A 27,411-nucleotide genomic window follows, 5' to 3' on the forward strand; every position below is an offset into this window, starting at 1 on the left:
AGACTAGTGGTTATCCAAGGATAGCTGATCACGTAAACATCATATGAGATTCTACCACTGTGTTGTCTCCTGCCAAAGAAAGAGGAGATTTATTTCGGAAGAACATTTGCCCATTAATGATAGCATGCGTAACAAATAAGCTACTGGAAACAAAACAAAAAAATGACACTGAAACATTGAGATAGAGATTATTGTTGTTGTTGTTTAGTCGTTTAGTCGTGTCCGACTCTTCGTGACCCCATGGACCAGAGCACGCCAGGCACTCCTGTCTTCCACTGCCTCCCGCAGTTTGGTCAGACTCATGTTTGTAGCTTCAAGAACACCTTCCAACCATCTTGTCCTCTGACGTCCCCTTCTCCTTGTGCCCTCCATCTTTCCCATCATCAGGGTCTTTTCCAGGGAGTCTTCTCATGAGGTGGCCAAAGTATTGGAGCCTCAGCTTCAGGATCTGTCCTCCCAGTGAGCACTCGGGGCTGATTTCCTTCAGAATGGATAGGTTTGATCTTCTTGCAGTCCATGGGACTCTCAAGAGTCTCCTCCAGCACCATAATTCAAAAGCATCAATTCTTCAGCGATCAGCCTTCTTGATGGTCCAGCTCTCACTTCCATACATCACTACTGGGGAAACCATGGCTTTAACTATACGGACCTTTGTTGGCAAGGTGATGTCTCTGCTTTTTAAGGTGCTGTCTAGGTTTGCCTAAGTTGTCTAGGCAAACCTTCCTTTAAAACCTTCATGGATCACTGCCTTGCTGTGGCGAAGGGGCTTGAATAACTCAGAGAAGCTATGAGCTATGCCATGCAGGGCCACCCAAGATGGACAGGTCATAGTGGAGAGTTTGGACCAAACGTGATCCACCTGGAGCAGGAACCGGCAAGCCACTCCAGTATCCCTGCCAAGAAAACTCCATGGACAAAGGCAACAGACAGATATTATTAGAAGCTGTTAATTCATGATGAATATTCACCTGGAATTGTGTGAACTTTCTTTGGTTTGCACCCATAAATGCTTTGCTTATACTTTTATATACTGTTGCTTTCTAACAGATAAAGTTATTTTAGCTTTTAGGTAATGAACGTAACTCATGGGGTGCAAATATAAACAGAGATCAGGTGTTATTATAGTTGCATTAAATTTAAATATTGTGTTAGAAGGGTTTCAGTTATAGTTTTAATCCCAGGAGTGTAGCTCATGCAAGGGCTTTCTGTCTATGAAAATGTGTGATACCTACATGCAGACTGCCGCATACAAGAGTTGTGCAGCCCTCTTTTTCACTGCCTTGGGAAGCCACGATTGCCTACGACTCCCCAGAGTTTGTGTCACTTGCACACAAAATGTTTACACATTATTTTAATAGGGGAAAGTGGTTGACACATGAATTAGCCCTTAGTTTTCAGGTGTAAAAAGCCACTGAATTGCTTTAATTGTGGTACAGTGAGCTCACGCACATTTAACTTGTGGTCATTTAGCTTTACACACTTGGCAAAAAAAAATAAATTTGAATGGGAGGCAGAAAGGGAAGCGGGGACTCGGAAGAAAAGACTTTGGCAATCCCACTCGCTGTTGCACCCAATGTGTTTTGACCATACACAGTTTAGGTGTGAACGTAACCCCTGTGTAAGTTGAGGACTTCCTGTGCTTGAAAGACACATCATGTACATTCTGGAAGAATAGCTATGTTAGGCCAAGTTCATACATTTCCTGGGCCAATGACTCCCTTCACAAGGAGGAATAAGTGTGTGCTCTCCCTCTGACATAAAGGTAAAGGTAAAGGTACCCCTGCCTGTCAGGGCCAGTCGTGACCGACTCTAGGGTTGCGTGCTCATCTCACTCGAGGCCGTGAGCCGGCGCTGTCCGAAGACACTTCCGGGTCACGTGGCCAGCGTGACGAAGCTGCAGCTGGCGAGCCAGCACCAGCACAGCACACGGAAATGCTGTTTACCTTCCCGCTATAAAGCGGTACCTATTTATCTACTTGCACTTAGGGGTGCTTTCGAACTGCTAGGTGGGCAGGAGCTGGGACCGAAAGACGGGAGCTCACCCCGCTGCGGGGATTCGAACCGCCGACCTTACGATCAGCAAGTCCTAGGCACTGAGGTTTTACCCACAGCGCCACCCGCGTCCCTTCCCTCTGACATACACCTAATGTAAAATGTCAAGTCTAAGTTGTGAAAACTGTGTGCGTGTATGCCTGATCTTTTTTTGGGGGGGTGAGGAGACATAATCTGAATTGGGCCTCCATATGGACCATCAGCATCATGAATTATATTACTTGTGTTCTAGAGGCACACCTAGGCACCCTTGGCATGGAGCTGTATCAGCACATGTACCTGTTCCTTGTGCCCTTGGCAATTGCTGGCTCTCTCTCTTGTCTTCCTTCACGATTCTTGAGCGCTACTGTGCTTCTTGCGCCCTTGGCGGGAGCCAACCTAAACAACCCCTAGATGCGCCCCTGGTGATGCTAAGCCAACCTGCTGCCAGTCAGTATAAGGCCACTTTCTAAGTTCCCAAAACATTTGTTGTGTCACGGTCTAAAACCTTACTTCAACAAATGATGATGATGATTACCAATTTGATTACAGTGGTACCTCGGGTTACATACACTACAGGTTACATACACTTCAGGTTACAGACTCTGCTAACCCAGAAATAGTGCTTCAGGTTAAGAACTTTGCTTCAGGATGAGAACAGAAATCTGGCTCCGGCAGCGCAGCAGCAGCAGCAGGAGGCCCCATTAGGTAAAGTGGTCTTCAGGTTAAGAACAGTTTCAGGTTAAGTACGGACCTCCGGAGTGAATTAAGTACTTAACCCAAGGTACCACTGTACTTAACCACCGTTCACTGTAACATCCTAGGGTGGGTTGCAGTGATTTTAACAATATAATACAGTGGTACCTCTAGATGCGAACGGGATCCGTTCCGGAGCCCCATTTGCATCTAGAAGCAAACGTAAGCAGCGACAGCATGTCTGCGCACACGCGTGTCGCTTTTCGCCGCTTCTGCGCAAGCACGTGACGTCATTTTGAGCGTCTGTGCATGCGCAAGCGGCGAAACCCGGAAGTAATGCGCTCCATTACTTCCGGGTTGCCGCGGAGAGCAACTCGAACGTGCTCATCCCGAAGCACATTTAACCCGAGGTATGACTGTATTTAAAAACAGTTTAAAACATCACAGTCACACAGCTAGGGTGCGTCCCAAAAAAATAAACATCTCTCAGGTAAATATAGTTTTTATGTTCCTTTCCCCCCCACTGTCTATTATTGTTTTGAGTTGAGCTTCTCAAGACATGCCGACACACTGTTTAATGTGTAATTTTAACTGATAAATGTTTTTGCTTTCAGATAACCACCCTCATTAACCATAAGGATAAGCCAAAGAAGTCAGACAAGACTTTGAGAGCGGTCCAGCAAGTGGGCCAAGCCGTAAAACTGGCTGTTGGGAGATTTGTCATGGTAGGCGAAGCTATAGCCAATGAAAACCAAGAGTTGAAAGAGGAAATGAAGGTTGCTTGCACTGAGGCAAAGCAGGCAGGTAAGTGGGTATTTTTAGAGCATTAGAGACTTGCCATCATCTCTGCTCTGAGAACCCCAGGAAACACTTCCTTCTTCCAGCTGCTAAAGATAGCTTGAGAGGTGGTGATTAAAGCCATTGGGTGTTGATTTGGCCGGCAAGGAAGAGTTGCAATTTATAATCTTTTAAGTATTTGGAACAGCGCTCATATCTCCCTACTGGGATTTCTTCTAGCTAGGATGTCTACTTTTTTGCTGAAATTGTACTAACTCCTTCTGTTGATTACTGGCATATAGCCAGTTGGGTAAAGTGAAGCATTAACCTGGAGAAATTGTGGAATGACCCAGCTCCTCAGGAATAATCCTTACGTGATTATGTAAAATAGAGACTGTGGTAATGATTGCGTTGGCTCATTGGAGAATCTTCTGCGGCTTCTGGAAGGAAGTCCCAGGTGTCTAGGCACCTGAATTAGGGGTGACTGCATTTTGTACTCTCTAAATGATGATGTAGAAAGGTGGCCAGTCAGAGAGTGAAGCACTAGAGAATAAAAAAGTTTGCCAGCAACCCCCACCCCCCCCCCAAAAAAAATCTTGCCTCAGGGCGTGGCTATAGAATGATCACTTGAGACCTCTGCTCACAAAACAGCCTTGCAATAAACACCCCTTCTGATGATTAAAAAGATATAAATTGAACATTTTGTGATATTATTATTATTATTATTATTATTATTATTATTATTTTGAATTGATTAGTCACTTGATCTTGCCCAGGGCAACCCAAAGCAACTTACAACCAAACAAATAAGCAGACAAAGAGAAAGCTCCACATAGATCAATTAAAACCAAGAGGAAAAAGAAATACATTTAAAACATCCTGCCCACTTCTAAAAGCCCACAGATTACAAGGCGAAGTAATAGAGAATAGTAATAGGTTATAGAGAAAAGCTTTTGCCTGGCATGCTTCCAGGACCTGAGAAAATAACGGAGGAAACCCTAGTTTTATACTTTAAAACAATAGAAAAAGAAGGAGGTGTCATTGAGCCTCACTTCATCAATAATGAAAACAGAACGGCACCTTATTCTTCCGAACATCCCTTCCCAGGGATTTTCAAACTGATGCAGAATGAAACTTTGCAAAAGAACTAGCTGCTCAGTTCCAGAGTTTTAAAATAGAATTGATGGAAACTGGGAAACAACTAGTTCAGCTCGTAAGAAGAATTATTTATTTATTTATTTATTTATTTATTATTTTTACAAACAGGCACTTGGGACTGAAGATATTGTAAAAGTGGTGTTAGAAGTAGAGTTGGTACCAGACAGTACTGTCAAAAAAATTGAAAAGAGAGAAGCAAGTAATAAAATACCAACTGTGGGAGGCAGAAAACCTAGTCTTCATCATGATGACAGATGAAAATGAATGATGGGTTGGATTAGAAAACAGAGAAATATCCGGTCTCCCAATATACATGCTTGCATTGTGGAAGCAAAAACTAAGAACACTTCCAATGATTTAAGAGGATTCGTCTATCCCCTATTATAAGTGTGGAGAACGAGAAAAGAAAAAAATGTCGCCGTTTGTTTCACCTTTTCACACAGATCCCCCGCCCCCAGTCCAAACAGGCATTGTGAATATGTGCTTCTGGAAAACAAGGGGTTGTACAGTCTGTGAGACTATACTGCAGTATCTGTATAGGAATACAAAGACAGATTTCGGGGGGGGGCTCTCTGTGATAGCTTAATTATCATCATTCAAGCATTAGAGTGATTTGGGAGTGGGCTGGGAATAATAGAAGATGAGGAGATTTGCATTTCCTTCGGCAGTTATTTGTCCCTAGACCTTTAGCGCTGTTGATTTAAGATGGCGTACACTCCTCAATACAGCCGTACCTTGGTTTTCGAACAGCCTAGTTCCTGAATGTTTTGGTTCCTGAATGATCAAAACGCAGAAGTGACTGTTCTAGTTTTCGAACGTTCTTTTGGAAGCCGAATTTCCGGCGGGCTTTCCACGACTTCCAATTGGCTGCAGGAGCTTCCTGCAGCCAATCAGAAGCCGCGCTTTGGAAGTAAAACACTTTGGAAGTTGAATGGACTTCCGGAATGGATTCCATTCGACTTCCAAGCTACGACTGTACTCAAAATCGCTCTGAATCTGTTTTAATTGCTGTACTTTGCTTAATTTATAGGTGAGACAATAGCACAGCTTACAGATGTAGCTACCATGGACCATCCAGAATCTGATGGCCAGATAACAATTTTCACAGACAAAACAGGAGTGGTAAAGGCTGCAAGACTGTTGCTTTCTTCAGTGACTAAAGTGTTGGTGTTGGCCGACAGAATAGTTATTAAGCAAATTATAACTTCTAGAAACAAGGTATTCAAGGTTTTCTGAATATGGGCACTTCATGCTTGAGTGACTGAACGAGTTGAGTGAGAATGAGGCTTTGTATAGGACTGATAACATTCTTTAAAATGCAGTTGATTTCAATGGGAGCTAGTTAAATAAATTGGACCCAGATGTACAGACGGTGATCGTTTTGCACAGGGGTTCCATTCCTCGTGTGTCAGCAAAGTGCACTTTCTGCCTGTATTTAACACAGACTAGATTGTATCAATTATGTATTAGCTGTTTTTGAGCAATAATACCCCCCCCCTTTAATATGTAACTGCTACACAGCAAACCACAGAATTGGATTTCTTGGTCCTACAATGGGAATAAATGAACATGAATGACCAGATAGGTTGGGAGTTGAGCTACATTTTTGGAATCAAAAAGTGAAAAGAGACTTGCAATAGGAATAACTGACTTGAGTTGGGTGGCCAAATAACGTAAGAATTCTTGCGTCTAAAATGCAAAACTAAATGTTCCAGAGATTTTTCTTTTTCTTTACCAGTGATATTATAGGTATGTCATTGATAGCTTTATTAAATTTGTTTGGTAGGTCCTTGTAACAATGGAACAGCTAGAGAGAGTGAGTAGTTTTCAGGAATTTGTGCAAATATTCAGTCAGTTTGGAAATGAAATGGTGGAGTTTGCCCATCTAACTGGAGACCGACAAAACGTAAGTATTGCGAGAAAGCCTGCTGCCCTGTGCTTTAAAAAAAGTAAATAAATGAAGTATATTTAGCAAAGTACTGCGTTTTCCCCCTGCCTGCTTCCATAGGAGAGGAACAGTCATCTGTTCTGCCACATTAAAAACTCACACTTGCTATTTAGTGGCTGTATTTGAATATCCATTTCTCAGCATATGAGCTTTATGTACCTACACACAGCTGTTTCACTGCTCCCTTTATGCAGGAGGGACAACAAGCCAGGAAGCTGCAGTCAATCATGGCTTCCTGTTAGGTCCAAGCTGCCAGCATGCCCGAAAGCCATTAACCATAGTTTGCTGGGCCAGATGTAATGAGAAGCTATATTTGGCTGCAGCTTCCTGGCTTGCTTTCCCGCTTGCCTGAAGGGAGGAGCGAAGCAGCAGTGTGCGGGTGCAGGTAGTTCATCCATACCTTAGCTTACTAAGCGAAGAGTTCATCATCTGAACACGGCCATTGAGTGTAATAATAATAATAATAATAATTTATTATTTGTACCCCACCCATCTGGCTGGGTTTCCCCAGCCACTCTGGGCGGCTTCCAACAAAGATTAAAAATACATTAAAATGTCACAGATTAAAAACTTCCCTGAACAGGGCTGCCATCAGATGTCTTCTAAATGTTAGGTAGTTGTTTATCTCTTTGACATCTGATGGGAGGGCGTTCCACAGGGCAGGCGCTACTACCGAGAAGGCCCTCTGCCTGGTTCCCTGTAGCTTTGCTTCTCGCAATGAGGGAACCGACAGAAGGCCCTCGGCGCTGGATAGAACGATGGGGGAAGAGACGTTCCTTCAGATATACTAGACCGAGGCCGTTTAGGGCTTTAAAGGTCAGCACCAACACTTTGAATTGTGCTCAGAAACGCACTGGGAGCCAATGTAGGTCTTTCAAGACCGGTGTTATGTGGTCTTGGTGGCCGCCCCAAGTCACCAGTCTAGCTGCCGCAGTGTACGCTACTTTGCACAGATGGGCAACTTATTGGGTATCTTAAGGCATAAAGCTCTTTAGGAACATTGAGATTTCATTTGGCTGTCATTGGCTGAGAGCTAAATGCAGTCTTCACTATGCAGTCTGGGGCTGATGGGGGTTGCAGTTCAAAATATTTGGTGGGCGCCATGTTGGGGAAGCCTGCTAAACGGAAATGTCAGGTTCATAGGCAGTATACCTCTGAATGGCAGGTAGACAAGACAAATAGCTGGGGAAGGTAGTTTCTGCTTCCATGTCCTGCATGCGTATATCCTAGAGGCATCTGGCTTGATATTTTTAGAAACAGGATATGGCCTGGATGGACCTTTGATATGATCTAGCAAGGGGGTTCATACATTCCGACAACCATTTTTGGCAAGGCATATCTGTGTATGAAGTGGACTTCTTTAGAATGAGACAAGCTGGCGAACGAGCCTTGAACTGGAACGAGAGGTGCGAATCGCCCAGATCAAATAGACATGAATGAAAACAGCTCCAGCGTACTCTAGGCCAGGCTTCCTCAACCTTGGCCCTCCAGATGTTTTTGGCCCACAACTCCCATGATCCCTAGTTAGCAGGACCAGTGGTTAGGGATGATGGGAATTGTAGTCTCAAAACATCTGGAGGGCTGAGGTTGAGGAAGCCTGCTCTAGGCCAGTGTTTCCCAACCTTTGGTCTCTAGCTGTTTTTGGACTATACTTCCCATCATCCCTGACCACTGGTCTTGCTCGCTAAGTATGATGGGAGTTGTAGTCCAAAAACAGCTGGAGACCCAAGGTTGGGAAACACTGCTCTAGGCGACCTCAATAAGGAAATCAAACTATTTGTGCTCCAATTACGGAGGGTGACTTTACATAATCAAAGACCCATGTGGGTTTGTTTCCATTATCTGGATTCCATATTTGTCTTTGATTGCTGGTAATAGATCCCACGTGGATTGCTAGTTCACAATAAACAGTGGAAGCCGCAACTTGGCAGGATTCCTATATCACGGTATCGGCCTAGCAGCAATTTCCTTCAACCTCACTGCCTCTTGAATCACCTAGTACTCTTTATTCCCTACCCTCAAACCCCACAGCATATAGCTTCTCCTGAACCCAAGGTTTGTGGATTTTGTTCAGTCTCTTCTGTATGATTTCCCCCTTCTTGTGTCTTTTCCTTGCCCCATTTTCTGCAAGACACTTACTCCTTCCTTTGGGTCAAGGGCAACCCATCTTGTTTTTACCACCTGAGGCAAAACCAGAAGGTTGCCTCCACCCCACCCCCGCAGCCTTGCTTAAACAGGGTCATGTGGCTGTGATTGCTTCCAGAGAAATCCCATGGAATGCAAAACAAGGCAGACAAATATGTGATGTTTTATATATTTCCTCCGTGAAAGAACATTTATGATTCAACGGAGATTGCGGATTTCATGGTAGCTTGGAGATTTATATGGCAAAGGCACACATGCTCAAACTGATAAAGCTTCAAAGACAAGACAGCTGAACTGCATCAGTCAGTAAATCTTAAAACAGTGAAGACCCAGAAGTCCAAAGGTGTCAGTAACATGTTTGCCTTATTACAGCACATTTTACATTTTGAGCCGTTTGGATTTTATTTATCAGTAGAGTCTATTGTATTATAGGAGGACGTTTCGAGTACAGTGGTACCTCAGGTTAAGTACTTAATTCGTTCCGGAGGTCCGTTCTTAACCTGAAACTGTTCTTAACCTGAAGCACCACTTTAGCTAATGGTGCCTCCCGCTGCTGCCGCGCCGCCGGAGCACGATTTCTGTTCTCATCCTGAAGCAAAGTTCTTAACCTGAGGTACTATTTCTGGGTTAGCGGAGTCTGTAACCTGAAGCATATGTACCCCCAGGTAGCACTGTATTACTTAATCTATCAAATGCTTTCAGGTGTCAGAGATATGCGATCTATCTCAGATGAGTTAATTTACAGAGTTAAGCTGGTCTAACAGTTATCCTCTCTCCACAGATAGCCTAGGAAACTAGTTCTGGGAGAGGGCTGGGGATCTGTAATACAGGATTAAGGCTTCATCAAACTACAGTTCTCAGGGTGCTGGGCTGGAGAGCCACAACAGTTAATCTGTACTAAAAAACTATGTAGGTTGGTAGTGTAGATATATCTGAAGCCTGCAAACAGATAATAGAGTTCAGCCATAATGTTTAATTCCACCCGAATTTTACAGAAAAGCTGTCCAAATACCTCGTCATTAGATAAGGAAGTAGCTAAGCTCTTTGACTGGCTATCCACCAAGAGTGTTTTCGTTTTCTTTCCTTAGGATCTGAAAGACGAAAAGAAAAAGGCCAAGATGGCAGCTGCAAGGGCTATTCTCGAGAAATGTACCATGATGCTTCTCACTGCTTCCAAGGTAACTTGTTTACTCATGTGACATTAGCAAAGCTAAGACGTTGGGAGCCTCTTTGCTGCAGCAGTACAAGGAGAAGAAATTGACTGAAGTAGCACCAGCCAATGCATAGTAAGGCTAGAGGGCTTTCCAAAAGGCAGTGTTGACAAATGCAATGGCTGACTAATTGGTGGGATTGATAAGCAGCCTTGGCTGTTTTGCTTGAGGGAAAGAGGCAGAGCATAGAGAGATTCTTCCTTCAGCAGAAGCTGATTTAGGGCGGTGCCTCTGGTTCCCCTGTACCGGGAGCTGAGCCAGGGCGGGGGGGGGGGGGGCGCAGGGTGCCACAAATCTTGAAGGTGTAGTGTACGCGCAGAATTGGAGGCGAGAGGCTGGAAGGCACAGAATTTTGGCCTTGCACAGGGCGCTGCTGAAATTTGAAAGGCCAAAGTCTGCCCCTGCCTGCAGACTGCACAGAGACGCCTGGATAATACCTGAAGGAGCGTCTCCGCCCCCATTGTTCTGCCTGGATGCTGAGGTCCAGCGCCGAGGGCTTTCTGGCGGTTCCCTCATTGCGAGAAGCAAAACTACAGGGAACCAGGCAGAGGGCCTTCTCAGTAGTGGCGCCCGCCCTGTGGAACGCCCTCCCATCAGATGTCAAAGCGATAAACAACTACCTGACATTCAGAAGACATCTTAAGGCAGCCCTTAAGTTCAGGGAAGTTTTTAATGTGTGACATTTTAGTGTATTTTTGGTCTCTGTGGAAGCCACCCAGAGTGGCTGGGGAAACACAGCCAGATGGACGGGGTAGAAATAAATTATTATTATTATTATTATTATTATTATTATTATTTTCAACCTTTATTTCCAAGACCTGTTTAAGACATCCTGACTGTGAATCAGCACGTGTAAACAAAGGAGCCGTGTTCCACAGGATGAGACTAGCTTTGGAGCAGGTAATAGAGATTGTAACGGACTCTCGACCCAGTGGAGAGAATGAACCAGGCCCAGTGAGCATCTATACTGGCATCAAGGAATTCAAGGTAAGGACAAAACAGTGGGGGGGGGTGTTTTTGTTTTGAGAGTGTGGCTTAAATCCCTAGGTTGAGACACATGAGCAGAAAACCACCTTCTGCATACTTGGATTGATGGGCAATAGAAGTTTCCTTTCCTCCAAGGGAAAACAGGAGGCACTCTTTCATGGAACCACAGTGGTACTAAGGGCCCTTTATATATTAAGGAACTCTGCGTGTAGAAGTAAAATGAATGCTGTTCAGTTTCAAATACCAGATAACTGGCAGTAGGTGCCAGAGTTTTGTCTGCCTTTTGTGCAACAAAATTCAAAAAAATTAACCCAAGAACACTGGTGAGTATTTAAGGTCCCCAACCCTAATCTGCGGGTTGCCATCTGATTGGATTTTATTCTGATCCTGATCTGATTTTAGGATGTATTTTAATTGATTGCCTGATTTTATGTTAATGTGTTATATATTTGATGTTAGCTGCTCTGAGCCTGATTTTGGCCGGGGAGGGCGGGGTATAAATAAAAAAATAATAATTACTACTACTACTACTATTAGTTTCTACTGTGAAGGTGTTATAAGTTAATATAAAGACAAATCCAATTTGAGAGGCTTCTGTATAGGGGGAATGAGAGAGAGCATCATGCTATGCTCCTTTAAAATATGACATTGTTGGTGCTACCCCACATAGTCACTGTATGGAGTAGGTGTTGCTGTGGTTTCGCCAATTTCCACCATTCAACCCATTTCCCCCCTTTTTGGGGGGCGGATGGATAGCCATTGCTACTTGTGGAGTGGCACATGGTTCATATGCAGTGTTATGCACAGCTATTAATGTTGAATGTTGCATGTGTTCTATTAGTGTTGCATATTCTTGGACTCCAGCTCCCATCAGCCATGGCCAGTGGTTAGAAACGATGGAAGTTGTAGCTCAACAACATCTGGATGGCCACAGGTCCGTCCCCGTCCCCCCGTTCTTACTATCCCACTAAACTCTTCCACCCTTTGAAATTCATATCCCCAAGGGGATTGGATGAAATATAGCCATGCATTCCTCATGTGTCACTTGTATTTCTTTTGTATATCATCTTAGAAAAGTGTATTTTCATCCTGCTGCACTGATTAGGGTTGAAGTAAATGAGTCGTGTATATAATTATTATTATTTGCATTTTATCATTCCCCCCTTTCCCCCAAAAAAATTAATCCAAGGCAACTTACAAAGTAGTACAAAGATGAAAAGCAGTACCCATAAAAGATTGTGGGGGCACAACGCAACATCCTGATGCCATGCGCATGATATTGCGAGGTGCCGGGGCGGAGACATTGGGGATGGGGAGCAAAGTTCCTCAGTCCCTAGGAGTTAGTGCAGTACAAAGCTACAACAGAATAAAAACCTAAAAACCCATTAACACATATAAATGGCATCCTGCCCAGTAAAGAAAGGTTGATCCAGGTTGGTTCATGTACATGTACCGTATTTTTCGCTCCATAAGATGCACTTTTTTCCTCTTAAAATCCAAAGGGAAATGTCTGTGCGTCTTATGGAGCGAATGTGTGGTCCCTGGAGCGGGGGGGGGGGGACCTGCAGCCTTTCCGCTGCTCCCCGACCTGCTCTTTGGGGCAGGCGTTGGGAGGGAAAGCCCGGCTTCTCCCGCCAGCCCCACAAGCTCCTGAACAGCTCTGGGGTAGCCTGCGAAGCCTCCGCAGGGCAGCGGGGAGCCTTCATCCCGCTGTCCTGGGGAGGCTTCACACGGCTATCCCTGGCTTTTGTGGGAGGTGGGGGAGGAAGGGACAGAGCGAGGCTTTCTCACTTCCCCCACCTCCCGCAAAAGCCCCTAAGAGCCGCATATTTTTTTCTTGAATTTTCCCCCCCCCTCCAAAAAAAAAAAAAGTATGTGTGCCTTATGGTCAGGTGCGCCTTATGGAGCGAAAAATACGGTATGTCTAATTACACTGTGGGAGATATGCAAAGATCTTGGATGCCACCTATAGATTCTTTAACGAAAGATCCCAAACATTAGGTTAAGACAGGGATGAAATATATAATTCTGGGCATTTAGAGCTTGCAAAGTGCGTTGCCCTCATTTTCACGGTAATTTCGTTTCCTTAAAACAACCTGTAAGCCCAGTCAATGTTTGCCCTCCCACCAGCTTAGGGCAGGGGTAGGGAGCCTTGGCCCCTCAGGATGTTGTTGGGGATAACTCCCATGTCTCTGGCCATTGGCTAGGCTGAGTCATGCTAGTAAGAGTTGGAATCCCAAAGCCATGATGGGCCAGTGGCTTCTTCCCCCAGCCCAAGGCAGCAGTAATTTTATATCTGAATTGCAGACTACAGTGGTACCTCGGGTTAAGCCTCCCGCTGCTGCCGCGCCGCCGGAGCACAATTTCTGCTCTCATCCTGAAGCAAAGTTCTTAACCCGAGGTCCTATTTCTGGGTTAGCGGAGTCTGTAACCTGAAGCGTATGTAACCTGAAGTGTATGTAACCCGAGGTACCACTGTACTTGATTCACAGCTCTTAACCATTATGGTACACTTGTTAGTCTTCTATGATTTTTTTTGAGGTGTCTTCATGGTTCTCCCCGCCCTGTTTCACAGAATAAAGTGGAAGGATTGCGGGAGAATCTTTATCTTCTGTCAAAGGAAAATCTTCGGGCAATGCTACGTGTTGTCCTCGAGCACACAGAGGACTTTACTGATTCTGCTTATACTAGCCACGAGAACAGAGAGCGCATCTTGGAACTGTCCAAGCAAGCAAAGATGGAACTGGACCAGCTGGTGTCAGCGTGGATGTATGCTGTAAGATTTTTTCTTTCCCCCCCTAGCATTGCTGATTCATTTACGTTTGCTTGAAAAGAAATACACTTCAAGGGCAATTTGTAGAGAACAGCTTATTTGATAACCCTAATAACATCCCATTACAATATTGCAAACATCATAAGTTAATTATAATCCTTGCGGTTGGTTTTTTAAAACTTCGTTTTATTTAGTTGTGATTTGCAGTCGTTTACAAACCAGATATAAACACACACTAATAATTGGAGATGCACAGATACACACACACAAAACACACACACCTCTCACTGTTGGCTAATATAGAAAAGTACACTTGTATTGGACATATTTATTTGTCCTCTGGAATCTGATTAACCTTTCCATTAACATTGGCTTGGTAGCCCCAACATATGGTTTGGGAGCACCAGATGTTGCAGCATGGCTAATGCTAAATAGATGTGAATCTGGCCCCTTGGATGGAGGCTGGATTAAGATGGTTGGGGGCTTTGGTGCGGTTCCCAACATAGGGCCCCTTTCCCCCAAAAGGTAAACATAGAATAATGTACCACAAAATAAGACTCGTGGTATCTTGAAGACAAACAAATTTTTATCTTCAGGTTTATGATACAAACTTTCATGAGCTAAAAATAAATAAATACTGTGAGCATGTACAGTTTTGCATTTAAATTCACATAACTCATTGTTTTGCTCACTTGGGTCAATATCCAACTCTCGGCCTAACCTGCTTCACCTGTTGTGAAGACACAACAAAAGGTGTAAAATGGCGGCACAATGGGTGCTTGTATCATAGACAACAGATTTTGGTTCCTTTAACCAGAGTGATGCATATTTGTAGTATAAAGGACTATTACTTTTCTGACCACCCACTGCCACCCCCAGTCTTAATCTGGCCTGCTGGTTGTTTGTTTTAGATCTGTAAATCCAACTTGTAAAATCATGTTTGAATTGAGCTTACCCCTAGGTTAGTTTGCACAGGGGGTTGATTCCTTATTGGACTGGGAGCGTGGACTGCGGAACGTAGAGCGATCTTTCATTTTATAAATGTTTTTGTTTACTTTTTACTATTTTACCAATGGACTGTGGGCCACACCTCCAGTAAGTACACACGGTCTGTTTCTTCCCCAATCTGTCATTTTACAGAAACCCTGCAGGGTAGGTTTGGATAAGAGAGCAAGTAGCCCAAGGTCAGGGACGCAGGTGGCGCTGTGGGTTAAACCACAGAGCCTAGGACTTGCCAATCAGAAGGTCGGCGGTTCGAATCCCCGCGACGGGGTGAGCTCCCGTTGCTCGGTCCCAGCTCCTGCCAATCCAGGGTTTTACTTTTTAAAAAAAACACAACCAACAAGTCACATGGTCAGGATTGGCTAACAAATTATTGTCTAACAGAAGCACAGTGGATTGTTCTGTATTTTTAATTCTGTGATAGAGAAGCATGCTGGAAAAAGCAGAACGTATATAGTCGAACCCTCGTATCGTGGAATTGTAGAATTAGAAGAGACCCTGAGGGTTTAGGGAAGTTTTTAATATTTAATGCTGTATTGTTTTTAACACTTGATTGGAAGCCGCCCAGAGTGACTGGGGAAACTCAGCCAGATGGGCGGGGTATAAATACTAAATTATTATTATTATTATTATTATTATTATGATGCAGGAATCTCTGTCCCTGCTTACTCCAAAGAAAAGTCTCACTCTGTTCAGGGAGCTTAACTTCCAAATCAGTATGCATAGGGCTGCACCTTTTACTTGCAAACCCATGTTTGAATTATTATTATGACGGTGAATTGTTTGAACAACTGAATTGCCTAAAAACCCATCCTGCGGGATTGGGAATTGTTTCTCTCCAGCAAAGTCAGAGGAAAAAGGATGTCACGGAAGACCTGGAAGTAGCGATATTAAAAATGTGTCAATGCATGACCGAGCTTCAGAGAGAAGTAAGTACAATTCAGTACAATCTGCAGTAAATTTCGGGAGTAGCACCTTAGAGACCAGCTAAGTTTGTTATTGGTATGAGCTTTCATGTACATGCACACAAAGAAGTATCTGAAGAAGTGTTCATGTACACGAAAGCTCATACGCTGTGAGTTAAACCACAGAGCCTAGGACTTGCCACTCAGGTCGGCGGTTCGAATCCCCGCGACGGGGTGAGCTCCCGTTGCTTGGTCATTGCTCCTGCCAACCTAGCAGTTTGAAAGCACATCAAAGTGCAAGTAGATAAATGGGCACCGCTCTGGCGGGAAGGTAAACGGCGTTTCCGTGCGCTGCTCTGGTTCACCAGAAGCGGCTTAGTCATGCTGGCCACATGACCCGGAAGCTGTACGCCGGCTCCCTCAGCCAATAAAGCGAGATGAGCGCCGCAACCCCAGAGTCGGTCATGACTGGACCTAATGGTCAGGGATCCCTTTACCTTTAAGGTGCTACTGGAAGGATTTTTTTAATTTTATATTGTGAGGTTATCTTGAAGTAATTACCTGCATAGAAGCCTGCTAGCATGACCTGAATACACACATTGCTAAGTAATATTTTAGAATTCGGACTCGCATGGCTCAGGTTTTATTCTTCTTATGTAGTTTATTTCCCAGTGGATGCTCTGGTGGCGCCTTGGGCTGTGGCATTATTGAACCTAAGTGCCAGTCAGGGTGTTTCTGGGAGCCCCAGTTAAGGTGCTCTGAGCCCATTTTAAGAAGGACAGCTAGACGTATGCATGGAAAAATAAGGCACATCAGTTTACAGTTAAACACAACTACCAGTAATGGAGGAAAGGTTAGGTTGGAGATGCTTAACTGACCTGGGAGGTGAGTTGCTGCTGCTTACTGGGAGGGATGATGTGGTGGGGAAGGCAGCTCAGCACAAGTGCTCTGGTGGAGCCAACCCATTGTTCCTGTAGTTGTGCGGGCACAGCAATGTCTCCAATGCACTGCTGCCTCACCCCTCAGCTTCTGGGTAGCCAGCAACAACTCCGGGAGGTCGGGCAAACATCTCTGCCCCACCACACCCTGTGAGACTGGTCGCAATTCTTTAATTCTTCTTTTGTGATGAGGAATTGGAAAAAGAATGATGCATAATGATGGAAGTTTTGTACATCTCGCCCAGTCTTAATTTGCTGTGAATTGTCCACCACAGGCAATCTGGTGTTGTAACCTACTGGTTTCTTTCTTTCTTTCTTTCTTTCTTTCTTTCTTTCTTTCTTTCTTTCTTTTTCTTTCTTTCTTTCTCCTCCTCCTCCCCCCAAAATATATATCAAAGCTTCACAGTGCAGCAACATCTGTCGCAGCAGACGTGATAAAATACCATTCTGACCACCTTGTTCTGAAAGCTCTGAAGATCTGTGGGACAGAAGGAAACATAGAGGCAGTCGCAGAACACAGCTGTAAGCTCTCTGAACAGAAAGAACAGTTAATTGAAGTAAGTTGGCATCATGTTCATGAACATGTTCAAAAATGTTTTAATATTAAGATTTAAAGCGGTCTTGAGTTTTTGTCGGTTTGGGGCACACCTGTGAAATTTGTGCAGGTTCCGACTCCACATTCATGCCCATGCCCCCACACCCCAGGGCTGGGGCATCAGTTGACTATCCCCGTCGCGGGGATTCGAACCGCCGACTTTCTGATCGGCAAGTCCTAGGCTCTGTGGTTTAACCCACAGCTCCACCCGCGTCCCTTCCCTAACATACGTAGCACAGCATTAAAAAAAAAGTAAGAGGAGCCTTGTATTAGGCCAGTGGTTCTCCCCAACTTTTTTCTTTCGGCCACAACATTAGGCCAGTGGCTCACCTAGTCCACTATTCTGGTCTCACCTTGGCCAAACAGATGCCTTTGGAATGCCGAACAAGCAGACAAACTCCCCACGTGTGATTCTGAGCAACTGTCACTCAAAAGCATACACAATCCGACAGCGGGACATGGGTGGCGCTGTGGTCTAAACCACTGAGCTTCTTGGGCTTGCCGATCAGGTCAGCGGTTCGAATCCCTGCGAAAGCGTGAGCTCCCATTGCTCAGTCCCAGCTCCTGCCCACCTAGCAGTTTGAAAGCACATCAAAGTGCAAGAAGTTAAATAGGTACCACTCCGATGGGAAGGTAAACAATGTAGAAAGATCTACATTGGCTCCCAGTACGTTTCCGAGCACAATTCAAAGTGTTGGTGCTGACCTTTAAATCCCTAAACGGCCTCGGTCCAGTATATCTGAAGGAGCGTCTCCACCCCCATTGTTCTACCCGGACACTGCGGTCCAGCTCCAAGGGCCTTCTGGCGGTTCCCTCACTGCGAGAAGCCAAGTTACAGGGAACCAGGCAGAAGGCCTTCTCAGTAGTGGCGCCTTCCCTGTGGAACGCCCTCCCAACAGATGTCAAATAATAATAATAATAATAATAATAATAATAATAATAATAATAATAAAAAAAAAAAAAAATTTTATTTATATCCCGCCCTCCCCAGCTGAAGCTGGGCTCAGGGCGGCTAACAACAATGAAAGAGAAAAACAACTACCAGACTTTTAGAAGACATCTAAAGGCAGCCCTGTTTAGGGAAGCTTTTAATGTTTGATATATTACAGTGTTTTAATATTTTTTTTGGATGCCGTCCAGAGTGGCTGGGGAAGCCCAGCCAGATGGGTGGGGTATAAATTATTATTATTATTATTATTATTATTATTATTATTATTATTTATTATTATTATTCCGTGCGCTCCGGTTTCCATCACGGTGTTCCGTTGTGCCAGAAGCGGTTTAGTCCTGCTGGCCACATGACCCGGAAAGCTGTCTGTGGACAAATGCCGGCTCCCTCGGCCTGAAAGCGAAATGAGCACCGCAACCCCATAGTTGCCTTTGACTGGACTTAACTGTCCAGGGGTCCTTTACACATTCTGTCAGTGGAGGTAGAACACACTATGCTGATAGCTGTTGCTGCCTCTTGTAATGCATATCAGAGTTGCAAATCATGTTCTTGGGGTGTGTTCCTGGTCCAGATGTGGGTTCTTAGGAGGTACCACCTCTGTTACCACCCTTAGAGTTGAAAGGGGAAATCTCATATGGGGCATCGGACCTTGTAGGTGGGTCACCTTAGTTGGGGAGTGTTTTTTTATATATATGCTGCCCCTCTGCCTTGTTCTACAAAGTGGTGCTGTAGTGAAACTAGTTTCTGACCTTAGTGTATTATGGCTCTAGAATCAACACTGCAAAATGACTGTGGGGCCACTGCAGCCAAGCTTCCAGTGCTATTGATTTAGGTTGGGAGCATTGTAGAACTGTAGAGTTGGGAGGTTCATCATTCTAGAACAACCTGCTGCAATGCAGGAATGCTAAGCATGTTCAGGGGCCAAGCTGGAATTGCATGCTGGATTTCAATGTCAAATGTCTAAGGAGCAGGAGGAGGAGGGAGAGAATTGGAGGAGACAGATAAGATTATCCCTTTGCCTGGCTACGCAGCTGCACATTTGCACCAGCTGAGGCAAAGAGAAAAGGTCTAGGGGACCAGAGTTCAGGAGACAAGTGATGGAGGGGCAGGAAGGTCAATCGCTGCTCTTCTCCCCTTAGCTTTTTAGCCGTTCAGCAGAGATCCAGGTTATCATCAGCAGTTTCTGAATTCTAAAAGCTTTCATTTGGCACCAATGTAATTTCTACGTTGTCTTTCCATAACAATCCCATAATTGGTAGGTGGCTTTTCCTGCTTCGTTTCCTAGATATGTCATTTATTGAGGCATGTCTCCGGAACAGAGCCGCTGGAAATTACTTGTCTACATGCAGAAGACACTTTTCACGTAACGGGGCCTCAGGTAGGTGTGATTTTTACCTTGCGGTGTTGAAAGAGATGTTTTGAAGGCAGACCTGTGCTTGCGGTATCTCATTTTGGACACATCCAGCTTTAGAAACAGCACAGCTAGGAGGCATTGAACTGCTGTGCCATAAGCTTTTGGGTGATGACCACTAGCAAGAGCTTAGCCTCTATCGCTGCTGCAGATTATTATTTTTCCTGTATGAAATTGAGGAGTTCTGATGTTACCTTTTAATCAGTCCACCTGCTCATCAGTCATTACACATTCAAGCTGATTTCCTTCATCTAGCAGATCAGATTAAATGGATTTATACAGTGGTACCTCTGGTTACGTACTTAATTCGTTCCGGAGGTCAGTTCTTAACCTGAAACTGTTCTTAACCTGAAGCACCACTTTAGCTAATGGGGTCTCCTGCTGCCGCCACACGATTTCTGTTCTCATCCTGAAGCAAAGTAGGTAATATTTCATCCTGAAGCAAAGTGAGGTAATATTTCTGGGTTAGCGGAGTCTGTAACCTGAAGCGTATGTAACCTGAAGCGTATGTAACCCGAGGTACCACTGTATTAATGTGCATCAGTATTACTCCCAGTCTACATGGACTTTACAAAAGGAGACCAATTTAATATCTCTTTTTCTATTTCACTATCTCTTAGTTCCTTTTGTATAGTATGCCATATTTTTAAGCAGCATCCATTGTGAAGGAGCCTAGCAGTGAGCACTTTTGCAGCTGTGAATAATTCTTTGAAGAATATTCTCGATTAATGAGAATATTAAAGAATTTTCATTTAAAATAGGAGAATATTCATTTTAATGCATTGAAAATGATATAATTTTAATGCGCTTTAAACCTTTCTAAGGTGATGGCACCAGTAATTGTCATGTTAAGGTTTGGTATAAGGAAACTCAGTAGCTAAATCATATTTTATTCTTCCATTAGAACATGTACGTGTTATAGGACAAGTCAAAAAATATAATTGGCATGTTAAGGTTTGATACAAGTAAATTCAGTAATAGGCTATCTTGTGCTTCTAATTGCTCTAAAACTTAATAACTGTTTTGGTGACTAAAACATAGCTTGATGAACAAAACTATATGCATACATATAAAAAAGAAGCCATTAACATTAAATATATTATCATTATATGATAATATATTTCAGCATGTCTCTGGTAAATGGCACCTTGTACCATTGAATGGCACTGCAAAAACCAGTTACTGGCACCAAATAAAAATATAGAAATGTCAACTGTTTAAATCAAGGACACCTCACATGCTGTTTCACATAATTGTATAGGCCTACGTATTTTAAGTGTATAAAGCATTAAAGCTACTTTCTGTAAAAAATAAAATAAAAAAAATCACACTGTATGGCCAAGGCTATAGAATTGCTAAGAATAAGATCACACCAAAATAGAAAAAAGGCTATTACATGTAGCTGAAATACATACGAATTCAAATGTTCATCAAATTAAATGAATAGCATTTTTAAAACTAAAAAAAATAAAAATGTTTTCTGTAGCTCACATTTCAGAAGTGCCAATGGTGAATGACACAATGCCCAGTAATGTAACTGGATTAAAAAATAATAATAATTATTCATTACTTAAACTGGCAGTATCACAGCTTGACTTACTGTTCACTAGATTTTTTAAATGTGGGTTGTAAAACTGGTTCTTACATTAGAATTTACAGTTTGTGGAGAATATTCTCTGGAGAATATTCTCACCTCACATCACTACTCTGAACACACAACATCCTTTGCAAAGCATAACACTTTCAGCACTGACCCAATCCCATTTATTAATTAATTAATCTAATTTGCTGGGGTCAAGTACTGGTGGTATAACCCTTTGGAATGATTTTCTTCAGTGTTATAGTAATTTTGCGGTTAACACCCACAGGGAATTCTCTTCACAGAGAGGAGAAAGAATACATACCCAATCTGTAATGGACCATAGTGGAAGGCCAGAATTTAGACTTGCTCTGAACAAATGAGGCTACTTTACACCAATCAGACCATTGGCTCATGCATCCTGATGCTGCTTTCTATCCAAAGCGTTGGCAAGTTGTCTTTGCTGCAAATCCTCTGTGCTAAATTCTATGTGAATTCCGTATTAGATAGATTTCATGAACATCTGAGTAGCAAAATTGTTTTGGGACAAAAGGGAATGTTAGTTTTAGGATCATTTTTAGTAACCAGTGTTCCACAGGTGCAGTATAGTTTACATGGAACAACATCTGGGCTCTCATCTGCAGTACTGCACATCTGTGATGTGATAAAGCTCTTACAGACGTTCTACCAATTTCGGTGAACCTTTTTTGCCTTTAATATGAATGTATTATGTAAATTAATAATAATCTGTGAAATTGTCGTGATTAATTATATTAAGTGGTTTTTCTCAGTTCACTCAATTTAAGAAAACTGTTTGTTCAGAACAGTTTTGCACAATGTACTCCCAATGAATGCCCTTAGTGTTTGCAAAGCTTTGCCAGGCAAATGCTACAGCGGCCCTTTTTAAATACAAATGAGAGGCTGTTTATTCTTTGCCTCTGGGGGTGGATGCTGATTAGCAATTTCTGGTTACATGGCAAGATCTGCTTTGTTTCCTTCAGATAATTTCTGCGGCAGAAACCCTGACGTTGCATCCTTCCAGCAAGATTGCAAAAGAAAATCTGGATGTGTTCTGCGAAGCCTGGGAGTCACAGCTGACTGACATCTCCTTGCTCTTAAGAGAAATCAGTGATGTGTTTGAAGGAAGACGAGGTGAGAGAGCTGTTCTTAGATGCAGACAACCTACTGTCCTTAAATACAAGCTACCAACTTACAGCACACGTGTATTCTGAATACCCTGGCTGTTATGCAAGATGGGTTTGTGCATCTAAGTTGAATCCTTTATAAGGTCAACAAAGGACAACTTGGAGTCACTTAACATTTTACGCAGCTCCATAGGTACCCTCATATTTGCTACGTTGCAAATTGTGAAGCCTGCAGAGCAAATACACAGCTCCAGATGCAGCAGATAAATTGACATGGAGGCCCAGTTGGCAGAGCTTCTTGGCGTATGTCCACTGAGTGTTTAGAAACACGTAATTTACTATTGCATTTATTAGCCCAGCAAACTTTGGAGAACCCATGATGCTGTGCTAGTATGAAGTAGCTAAATAATAACTCTAGATAGTCACTCTGAATCAGTCTGGTTTCACCATTTCAGGGAAAGATTGGCTGTGCTAGCACGTAGCGCTAAACCATGGTTTGGTCTTATGAGGACGAGTTGCAGGGAGCCATGGTCTCAACACGCTCCCTGCTCCATTTGTGTGGCTGGAAGGAGCAGCTTAAAAGATTTTCATATCTGCTTTAGAGCTTTTTATGATGTCCGTACATGGGGAGACTGCATTTAGTTTTAGCTATGGTGATGATGATGATGATGATGATGATGATGATGATGATGATGGTATATAAATACGTATGTTCATCTGAAGATCACAGGGTGGTTCACAACATAAATATACAAAATGAGAACACAAAATATATAAAAACAGACCAATAACCCCTATCCAAAGGCCTGGTTATAGAGAAACATTTTTGCCTGGCACTGAAAGATATGTAATGGTTAGTGTGAGCAAGCCAGCTCCGAACCCATAGCTTATAAAGCTGACTTGCTTTCACTAAACATAGTTAACAAAATTTACAGTTTGGACAGAAGTGGAAACTTTTGGCCTCCTCCTTGCAGCTTCGCCAACAGGGAGTGGGTGGTACGCAAATCTTAGGTTCACTGCAGCTCACACTTATAATTCTAGCCATGGTTTGTTGTTCACGTGCAAACCAGGCTAACGAGTATGATTTTGAGGTTGAGCATTTTGTAAATTCGGGGTTCCTTGAATCTATAAGTCTGGTGTGATCATGCTCACAGTTAATGCTTTAAAAGAAGTGAGTTTGAGCTTCGCACCTCAAGGAACCCTATCTCTTTGGATTGGACAACTGAGGAGCCCCTGCTAGTTAGCCTTGGAGCTCCTGCACATTGCATAGGATTCTGGGGGATGTTCCTGGGTGCATTTTCACTTCTTGGGCCTAGCAGTTGCTCCCTGTTAATTGGGGTTATATTGTATGATGTACCCTGCAGTTTCTCCCAAGGCTGCGTTTTGCAAGGAGGGCTTTTTAAAGTAGCTTGTCCAACACTGAGGAGCCCTGATAAACCTTTGAAAGAGCTCCCGGGTGGTATAGTTTGAAAACCATTATTTTAGAGGGATAAATGTTATACAGTGAGAGTACTTTATAGGTTTTGCTTTTTATGGAGATGCAGCAATAAACTTTCAAGCATTAATTTCAGGAAATGCTTAGTAATACAAAACAATGGAAACATTTTTTTTGCGAGGGGGTTGTAAAGAGACGCCTTTCTTTCTTTCTGTCTGACCTAAATTGTCCAGTGTTCTTGCAAAAGATACACCCTTTTATTTCTGTACTGTCTGCTCTCATTCTGTTCGCTCCACAATGTAGTGAATGTAGCTATTTGATTTTTAAACTGCTATCCTTTCTGCTTGGATGGGATCTCTCTGATGACTCTACGCAACTTTTGGCCTATTTTCTGTGGTGGGTAAGTCACCTGGTATTTGTATGGCATGTAGAAAAGAAACTGTGAAAGAGCAAATCTCTCTCTTAATGTCTTGCCTGAGGCATTGTGCAGTGTTAATTTATCAAGAGACTTCTCATTTCTAAGCATAATTTTAATTTTCTTCAGATAAGTTTAATTCCAGCTTTTCAGTTTTATGGAGGGTTTCGCCCACTGAATTGTGCCACACTTCATTTTATAGAAATGTAGCATCTGATGTATTGATTCAGTTGTGTGTTTTATGGAAAACTCAGGGCAAAGAAATTAGGTTTGATATTAGACCAAAACCCGACATACAATGGTAGCTTTTACTGCAGAGTGCCAAAGGGGAAGTCTGTGTTTAGTCTTTTATCCTCCCCAGTTTCCTATTGCATTTCTGCTAGCAGGGCCAAGATCTAGAAGTGTCCTAACCAGTGCTTTTTTCTGGGGGGGAGGAATACTGCTAAACATTTTGTGAATCTTTCTACTTTTGTCCATTTACTGCATTTATTTCCCCCGATTTGAACTACAAAATGGTGGTTTTCTTGAGTCAAAATGAGAGTACCCCTAAACATTTTTTAGAAGAAGAAGAAAAAAAAGCACTGGTCCTGACTATCTTGGACTTGTATACCTGTGAAGGTATAGGAACTGTGAAGTGTGGCTGGAAGCAGAAGCCATATGGAAACAGAGTTCACAGCAATGGAGAAGATCCAATTGTAGCTTCTGCTTCAATACTACATCAGCCTTCACCCATAGTGACAAATACAAGTAGGCTTCCTCCTAGGTTGCTGTAGGGCAGGATGCCTTAGCAGTTCTGTAGAAGAAGAATTTCAGCAAGCACAGCTTTTCTGCAGAACTACAGCTGCAGGAAGGGACACGGGTGGCGCAGTGGGTTAAACCACAGAGCCTAGGACTTGCTGATCAGAAAGTTGACGGCTCGAATCCCCGCGACAGGGTGAGCTCCCATTGCTCGGTCCCTGCTGCTGCCAACCTAGCAGTTCGAAAGCACGTCAAAGTGCAAGTAGATAAATAGGTACCACTCCAGCAGGAAGGTAAACGGCATTTCTGTGTGCTGCTCTGGTTTGCCAGAAGCAGCTTAGTCATGCTGGCCACATGACCCAGAAGCTGTACGCCGGCTCCCTTGGCTAGTAAAGCAAGATGAGCACCGCAACCCCAGAGTCAGTCATAACTGGACCTAATGGTCAGGGGTCCCTTTACCTTTACAGCTGCAGGACAAGCAGTTGCAACCTGCCAAAATTATTCCCTTTGTGCAAAGAGCTCTTTTCCGAAGCTCCCAGTTAAGTTCTCTACAGCAGAGCTCTCTTGCATCCTTAGCATAATGATTGATCCTGTCCAGGCAGGAGGACAACTTTGATGTCCCGCTTGGAAGTTTGAAAGAAGAACTGTGCATTACCCAATCTGGCTGGCTAGTGCTGCAAAACAGCCATTTGTCATTATGCATGCTTTGCTTGTTAACAATGGGAGCAGTTTCCCCCGATCCTTCTGAAATGGGTATCTATTCCTGTTTGTCCCACGGTGGGCCATTGGATCAAATAGATATTTACAAAAGAGAAAGAAATGGCTTGAGGAATATGAGTGAGTGCTCTTTGGATATGGCATAGTGAACAGGAGATTGTGTTCCTATTTCACCTGTTTTGTCTCATTTCTATTCCTGAAGTATATTTAAAAGAACCAGAAGCACATTCGGGACAAGCTTCTGTTTTGTCCTTTTGCTGCCTTGGTTCCATCTGTTGGGATCTAACATTGTAGTTCTGAAACTGTTGTAAGTCACATCAAGAAAACTAATCATAGTCCGCAGAGGCATTGCTAGATATTTAACACCCCTGATGATCCCTGTCTTTTAGGTGGAAGGAACTATTTCCAACTCATAGAATCAGATTTCTGTTGGAATTATTGACTCTTCATCAAATCCAGAGTAGCGTTTCCCCATGTCGAACGCAATGGCTGCAATCCAGAGAGAGAATTGGTCATGTTGAGGTTCCACTGAAATCAGTGGGGAAAGTTAATATATTCATATTTAAGTTCCATTAATTTCAGTCTGAATCTTAATGGACTGAGGCTCAAAGTGTAAAGGACAAGATGTTGTGTCTCCTAACTCTGCAGTGAGCACACACAAGAAAAATGTGACCGGTCAAATCCTGCTTCCCATGACTATAGGGACTATAGACTATGTGTTTTCTGTGGGCAGAAACAGTAACAAGCACAATTTTTGCTTAAAATTTGAAGCAGGTCTAAGCATTTGTCCCAGTTGACTCAGATGCACATTGCCCTAGAACAGGCATGGCCAGACTTGGCCCTCCAGCTGTTTTGGGACTACAATTCCCACCATCCCTGACCACTGGTCCTGTTAGCTAGGAATGGTGGGAGTTGTAGTCCCAAAACAGCTGGAGGGCCAAGTTTAGCCATGCCTGCCCTAGAGGAAGAGAATATCAGTTTTCTTTCTAAACCCAAAGCACACCTCTCCAGTTTAGGAGTGAGTAATGTCTAAATGCCCTTAAACTTTCCATGTTGGCACAATGTTGTTGCACTTTAAATTATATTGTATGAAATTGCCAATGGAATGTTTGCTATAATTTCATAGCAAACTTAGAAAATATTACATACTATGCAGTTATATTTTTTTGTGCATTTATGAAATGGCCTAAATTTTGCCCTCAAGGAGAATGGGGGAGAGGGGTAGAAATCTAAACCAATTTGCAACCTTTAGACTTTTCCTACTGGAGCAAAGTGATTACTTGGCATTCAAGGAAAAATTCAATGCAAAACTTGAACCTGGGCGTGATTTATGCCCTTCCCCTTTGTATTTGCAGGGTAATACAGAGTCGTGTGTATGTGTCCCCATTTGGCAACATCCACAAAGTTGTCACATGCTTAAAAGAAAATCCATACAAGCAATTTATTATGTAAATATTGAGGGAGGAAAATTAACCTGCAGCACTTCCATCTCACAAATTCTACAGGGACCTGGTTCAGCCAATCACAGATTATTGTGAATGAGCTGCATGAGACTTCGTCTTGCTCATTCCCACTGCCCACATAATTTCCGAGAGATGGAGAGAGAAAGCTTCTGTTCCCACTTTAGGACAAGCCACAGTTCTTTGATGTGTATGGGTTGTCGAAGCCAGTTAATGCATACAAACTGCTTTCTAAAACCACAACTGGTCTTGGTTTGTTTTAACTAACTGCGGTTAGACTATAGCACAGCCTCTGAAAGCAACAGGGAACTTTGCTTTTCTCTAAAGTGAAAATGGAATATCTCTCTCCTCTTCTTGCTCCTAGGAAAGGAGGGATTGTATCTGAGGCTCACACAG

The 27,411-nt window shown here is 43.3% G+C and overlaps 1 protein-coding gene across 4 annotated transcripts in view; it reads left to right on the forward strand.

Annotated features, from left to right (window-relative positions):
• The window catches only part of CTNNAL1 (catenin alpha like 1), a 77,672-nt gene that overhangs the window by 37,633 nt on the left and 12,628 nt on the right, over positions 1-27,411 (forward strand). For all 4 annotated transcript variants that reach the window (XM_079983953.1, XM_079983954.1, XM_079983951.1 and 1 more), the window contains 10 exons: positions 3,342-3,531; positions 5,693-5,880; positions 6,449-6,568; positions 9,844-9,933; positions 10,783-10,953; positions 13,529-13,729; positions 15,571-15,657; positions 16,970-17,128; positions 19,401-19,493; positions 22,107-22,257. In XM_079983953.1, the coding sequence (XP_079840079.1) occupies positions 3,450-3,531; positions 5,693-5,880; positions 6,449-6,568; positions 9,844-9,933; positions 10,783-10,953; positions 13,529-13,729; positions 15,571-15,657; positions 16,970-17,128; positions 19,401-19,493; positions 22,107-22,257 (1,342 nt within the window). In that variant the 5' untranslated portion in view covers positions 3,342-3,449. The remainder of the gene's footprint in view (positions 1-3,341; positions 3,532-5,692; positions 5,881-6,448; positions 6,569-9,843; positions 9,934-10,782; positions 10,954-13,528; positions 13,730-15,570; positions 15,658-16,969; positions 17,129-19,400; positions 19,494-22,106; positions 22,258-27,411) is intronic.

The sequence above is a fragment of the Podarcis cretensis genome (genome assembly GCF_951804945.1).
Source record: "Podarcis cretensis genome assembly, chromosome: 7".
Lineage (NCBI taxonomy): Eukaryota > Metazoa > Chordata > Lepidosauria > Squamata > Lacertidae > Podarcis > Podarcis cretensis.